Source organism: Rhea americana, unplaced genomic scaffold (assembly GCF_003343005.1).
Source record: "Rhea americana isolate MKP2758 unplaced genomic scaffold, rheAme1 scaffold_435, whole genome shotgun sequence".
In the NCBI taxonomy this organism is placed as follows: Eukaryota; Metazoa; Chordata; class Aves; order Rheiformes; family Rheidae; genus Rhea; species Rhea americana.
In genome coordinates, this window is record NW_028186574.1 from 157,305 (window position 1) to 162,894 (window position 5,590).

The following is a 5,590-nucleotide window of genomic DNA, read 5'->3' on the forward strand; positions in this document are numbered from 1 at the left end:
TTTTTTTTTTTGCCTTTTTTTTTTGAGAAGTAGGCATTGCACAAAAAAGCCCCACATCCACTTTGAACTCCTGCCCGGCTTGCACAAGAGGTGCTTGCACAAAGCCTGGCTGTTCACTTCCCRTTTTTTAATTTTCCAAAAGTTGGCTTGAGCTGGGCTTTGGCCTGGTTTGATACGCCAGTGTTGCGCTGGTGTTGTGGGATGCTGCTTCTGTTCTTGCTCCCCGCAGAAAGGATGCGGGTACCACCTGGACCTTCTCATGGTGGCCGTGATGCTCGGCGTGTGCTCCGTGATGGGGCTGCCGTGGTTCGTTGCTGCAACTGTCCTCTCTATCACCCACGTGAACAGCCTCAAACTGGAGTCCAGCTGCTCAGCGCCGGGAGAACAACCCAAATTTCTGGGCATACGAGAGCAGAGAGTCACCGGCTTGATGATATTTGTGCTCATGGGTTGTTCGGTCTTCTTGACCAGTGTGTTAAAGGTAAGAGGCTGTGAAACCTCCTAAAGCTTCTTGGGGGTTGTACAAAASCATTCCCTCCACTCCAGGCCTGAATAACCGCGGGGCACGGCGGGAGGCAACCCCAAACCTCCAGGCTTGACGCGCGGTGGGATTCTGGCCTCCGTTCTGTTTTCTAGCCCTCAGTCCGGAAGGCTGGAGGGAAGCGAGCGACACAGATGCTTCGTTCTTCGGGTGTCTTCCAAGCCCATCTGTGTTTATAGGCTACGATCAGCCGTATTCAGACCAGATCATCTGTTCTTTTTTGGACAGGCAGCGGTTTATTGGTTGCAATTTACTCCTGAAATGCCTCGGAACGACCATTCCCAGGAGTTAAACCCGCTGCAATCATTCCCACGGGCTTTCTTACACGTTCCTCCCGCAAAATAATCCCATCTCCAGGCTGAAAGGAAACACAGGAACATACAGAAATGATTTTCTACTGCCACAGAACGCGGCACGCCTTTGTTGTGTTATAGCGCTGGAGAAACCCTGTATTTTCCTCTAACTTTTCTAGAAAACAGAATCATTCTGATGAAAATTAACCCCAAAGTTCAGCCTGAAGTAGAGCGCTAACTCGCACACAAAATCTCTGATGGTAAACCTCGACACGTCTATAACCCCACGGAAACTGGAGAACTTTCGGCAATTTTAGGCATTGCCTGTAGAATAAATGCTAATATTGAGCACGCCGTGTATCTATTTCAAACGCCTGTTTTCTGTTCGCAGCTTATACCAATGCCTGTGCTTTACGGTGTCTTTCTCTACATGGGTGTATCGTCGCTCCGAGGAATTCAGGTACGGGCGCAGCGTGTCAACTCCCTGCTATTTCGTCAGAAAGCATTAGAAAGGTCTTCTGATCAGTGGCTTGGGAAAAGCCTCTCCGAGGGCGAGCAAAGAAGATAATTTGTGCAAGAAAGAGAAACGAGTGGAAGCACCAGAGGCCCGTCGGGCGGTGGGGAGGGCAGGTTCAGCTCGGCCTGTATCAACGTGCGAGGGCACGTCCGCGTTCGGCTGGGTGCGAAAGGAAGGAAACTTCTCCCGCTGGTGCAGTCGGGCTGTGGAACTCCTTGCTGCAGGCATTCACCGGACCAAGAAACTAATTTGTGGAATAAATTAGAATAATTGCAATTAGATGGACGGCACTTACAAGCGTGTGTAGSGGTGAGCTAGACTTCCCTAGCCTACAGGCAATTGCTGGTTTATAGTTAGAGCGAAGGGAAAGCTGGTTGTTAACCCACGCTCCCGGGATGAACATGGTGGGATCGATGGCTTTTTATTGTGAGCAAGGTCCTGAAAAGTCCCTGGGAGCCTTGGCAGGGCCAGAAGCCTCCTGCGGTCCTGCCTCAAGGTGGTAACGTCTCCCTGCGCTCTTGCAGTTCTTCGATCGCTTGAAGCTCTTCGGGATGCCTGAGAAACACCAGCCGGACTTCATCTACCTGCGGCACGTCCCCTTGCGAAAAGTGCATCTCTTCACGCTGATCCAGCTGAGCTGCCTCATCCTGCTGTGGATCATCAAGGCGTCCCCTGCGGCCATCGTCTTCCCCATGATGGTAAGAGCTGGTATCCGACAGCGGCGGGTTTGCAGAGCTGGAGCCCTCGCGTCCGAGCGAGACCTAGYGCCCTCGCTGGCCTGACCGCGTCCTCTGTTCGTGAAGGTTTTGGCTCTCGTCTTTGTGCGGAAGGTCATGGATTTCTGCTTCTCGAAGCGGGAGCTCAGCTGGCTGGATGACCTCATGCCAGAAAGCAAGAAGAAGAAACTGGATGATGCCAAAAACGAAGCCAAAGAAGAAGAGGTAACATGTTGACTCCTCGAAGCTGGATGTCTCCCTGKGGCCGTGGTGGACACGGCTTGTCTTTAAATGATGGTGGGAAGATCAGAGCTAAATAGGAATAGACCCCAATAGCCTAGATGCCACATCATCAGTTTTTGCAAAATCAGCTGTGAGCTTAACACATGAACAACAGGCATGTAATTCCTAAAACTARTCTTTAAGTAATTTTGGGGGGAAAGATTTAGTTGTAGTGGATTTGTAACCCTCCCAAAATGTTTGAAGCGAAAAGCTTTGCCCCGCTCTGCTAATGGCTGATCGTGGCAAGTGGCACCTGGGGCGTCACGGCCGGGCAGGATGTTGCGTTCGACTCTGCTTAGCTCGAGGGCAGAGAACCTGATTTGTCCCTTTTCCTGCAGGAGTCGCAGAAGATGATGGAAGCTGCTGCTGCAAATTCAGTCCAGCTGAACCTGGGCAAAATCAGCTACTCAGATGTCTCGAAGCAAGATAATAGCGACAGGTAAAGCTCCGGTGAGCGCCAGGACCCCCTGGCAGGAGTAGTTTGAAGGCGTTTGGCACGGTTGTCTTCTGCTTGCGTCTTTGACGGAGGAATTGCGCGCACGTACCCGTTAGCGGCGGTGGCTTAGAAACCTGGTTCGGTGGGATGCTAAAAGCCCGCACGAACCTTTGCACTGAGCTGGTGCTCAGCGGCTTTTTCARGCATCCTAAAATTCGTGCTCCAGCAGCTCCGCGCCGCTCCTCGCCCGCGGCCTCGGTTCCCGCAGCCGCGGCGCTCGCTGCCTGAAATGTTTATTGCAGGGTCGATCCTTCCGACATCAACATCTCGGACGAGATGCCTAAAACRACCGTGTGGAAAGCGCTCACCATGAACACAGAAAAACTCTGAAGCCGAGGAGGACGAGCCACGGGGAGAAGCCGCCCGTTCGAGCGGAGGAGAGCGAAGAGCAAGGGAGCAAAAGCCCTGCCCGGTGCTCTCTTCAGCCGGCTCCGCGTCAAAGCCACCCCGACGTCCCCGTCATCTCCGGCCTTCGGGCGTTCGCTGTCTCCAGACCGGCCAAGCGAGGTGCACGCGGCGGCCTCGGCGCGCGCGGTGCGGATTCGGGGCGGTGGAGGGATGCTTCCGCCTAACCCTTCAGCGCTGTCGGAGCTTTTTTTTTTTTTAGTATCCAGCTCCCCCTCCGCCTCTTTCTTTTTTTTTTTCCCCCAAATATAAACTCTGAATGTACGAAACCATTTTCTGTTATATTCGATGCATCGTCCGTTTATTTTATAATTTTCTTCCCCGCCGGGGAGGGAGGAGGCGGTGAAAGCTCTGCAAGAGCCAGAAGGGGAGACGCTGGTGGATTTAGGGTGCYGGCGTGGGATATTCCCCCTTCCCACGGAGCAAAGCCCGGGGGGAGAGGGGAGCCCTGATCCGACGGGGGTGGGAGCGTTGGCRAACGCCCCGCGCCGGGTGCAATGAGCTGGGCCGGCGCCGACCCGCTCCTGTCGCTGCCCGGCCTGTAAAAAGCAGCTCTGAGGTCTCTAACTGATTATTCTTATTTTTTTTAATCATATTTCTGTATTTTTAGGGCGTTAGCTGGGGTTTTCAGCGGGGGCGGGAGATGCCAGGCCCTTCGCTCCGGCGCGGGTGAAGGACTCGTGCCCTGGGGGCCGAGCTGGGGAGAGAAAACCTGGGTTTGGGGGGAGGATGACTTTTGAAAAAAAAAAAATTGGAGAAGAAACAGAGCTGCTGGGGCCGCTGCAGGCTGCAGAAAGGCCGGGGCCGAGCAGCGGGGACAGGGCTGGAAGCAGCAACTTCCCAAGCAACTTTGGAAAAGCTTCCCCAAACGAAATGCGTGGGAATCCCTGAACGAGGAAGAGGCGAAAACGTCAGAGGGGAATAAATAAGGTGCTGCCACTGGTTTTCCTTCCCCCCCCCCCCTCGTGGTCTGTTTTTCCCTCCTAACACGCTACATGTGGAAATAGAGAAACTACTTTTGCTTTGGAGATACTGAAATACGTTTATTTTTGTGGCAAAAGATGATCTAGTTTGGAAACGCTCCATGTTATAAATAAAAGAGGAGGGGAGGAGAAAAAAAAAATGTTATTCGCCAGCTAAAATCCTTGTGATTCGTCAAGCTTTTAATTGGATTGATGGAGGGGGGGGATCGCGCGGTGAAACCCAAATAACCGGGCGCCCCGCGTCGCCCGGCCGAGTCGCGTCCGTCTTTGGCTTCCCGCTGTCGCTCCTTGACTGTAGAGAAGGGGAAAACAATAATAATAATAATAATAATAATAATAATAATAATAATAATAATAATAAAACAATGATAAGAAAAGACCCGTTTGCCTCCGGGTGGCTCCGTCGCCGCCTCCCTGCTCCGGCCGCGGGTTCTCGCAGCGCGGCACCGTTTGCACCGGGAAGGAGCAAAAAATGCACGGACGGACAGATGGGCGGACGGACAGATGGACGGACGGGGGGGGCTGCGGGTGGGAAAGCGCCGGCGCGGAGGCAGAGCCGGTCCGCGGGCGCMGATTTTGCGGCGAAGGCGGTTGGGGAGCGACGAGCCGTTTCGCGGGGGGCCCGGGGGCGGCGGCACCGGCTCCGGTCGCCCCTTCGTTACGCCTGGGAAGCGAAAGCAGCTTCGTCCCCCCCTCCCCGCCCAGCGCTTGCCCCATGTGTGTTTTAAAATCACTCGTTTATCGCGGCCGAGGCGCCGGGCGCCTCCGACTCACCCGGCCGGCGGGGAGCGGGAGCCCGCGGGCYGCTGCCTCCAGGTCCCGCTTCGTGGAGCTGCGCGAAAGAGGGGGGGGAAAAGAAAAACCAGAAAATAAGGATGAAAAAAAAAAAAAGAAAAGCCCACCCTGGGTTTTGCTGCATGCCCGGCTTGCTCCGTATTTCCCCCCCCCTCCCCGGTTCGGCTCCGGGAAGGCGGCTCCGGCGGGCGCCCCTTTACCTGTAGCGCTTGGTGTCGATGAGCCAGTGCACGAAGTCCTTGGCCTTCAGCTTGTCCAGGTAGTGGGTGAAGTCGCTGGTGAAGGTGCCCTCCGAGTGCCGCTTGAGCGCGGCCGCGGCGCCCCGGAGCCCTTGGTGCGGCGGCCATCTGGTTGGGGCGAGCAAAGGGAAAAAAAGGAGGGAAAAAAAAAAAAGGATTTTGGGGAAAAAAGGGATTTTGGGGAAAAAAGGGGATTTTTTGGAAAAAAATGGGATTTTTGGGAAAAAAAAGAAAAGGGGTTAAACGTGGTGGGAAGGCTCCTCGCCGCGGTGCCGTTATTTCCTTCCCCCCCCCTCCCGCCGCCGCTAAACCGGAGCCCGCGA

General features: G+C 54.6%; 1 protein-coding gene across 1 annotated transcript in view; it reads left to right on the top strand.

The window, feature by feature from the left end:
• SLC4A8 (solute carrier family 4 member 8) overlaps nucleotides 1–3,623 on the top strand; it is an 11,927-nt gene extending 8,304 nt beyond the window's left edge. Inside the window, exons 18-23 of the mRNA XM_085315695.1 lie at nucleotides 230–481; nucleotides 1,226–1,294; nucleotides 1,876–2,049; nucleotides 2,155–2,292; nucleotides 2,688–2,788; nucleotides 3,088–3,623. Coding sequence (XP_085171821.1) covers nucleotides 230–481; nucleotides 1,226–1,294; nucleotides 1,876–2,049; nucleotides 2,155–2,292; nucleotides 2,688–2,788; nucleotides 3,088–3,175 — 822 coding nt within the window. The 3' untranslated portion in view covers nucleotides 3,176–3,623. The remainder of the gene's footprint in view (nucleotides 1–229; nucleotides 482–1,225; nucleotides 1,295–1,875; nucleotides 2,050–2,154; nucleotides 2,293–2,687; nucleotides 2,789–3,087) is intronic.
• The last annotated feature ends 1,967 nt before the right edge of the window (nucleotides 3,624–5,590 follow it).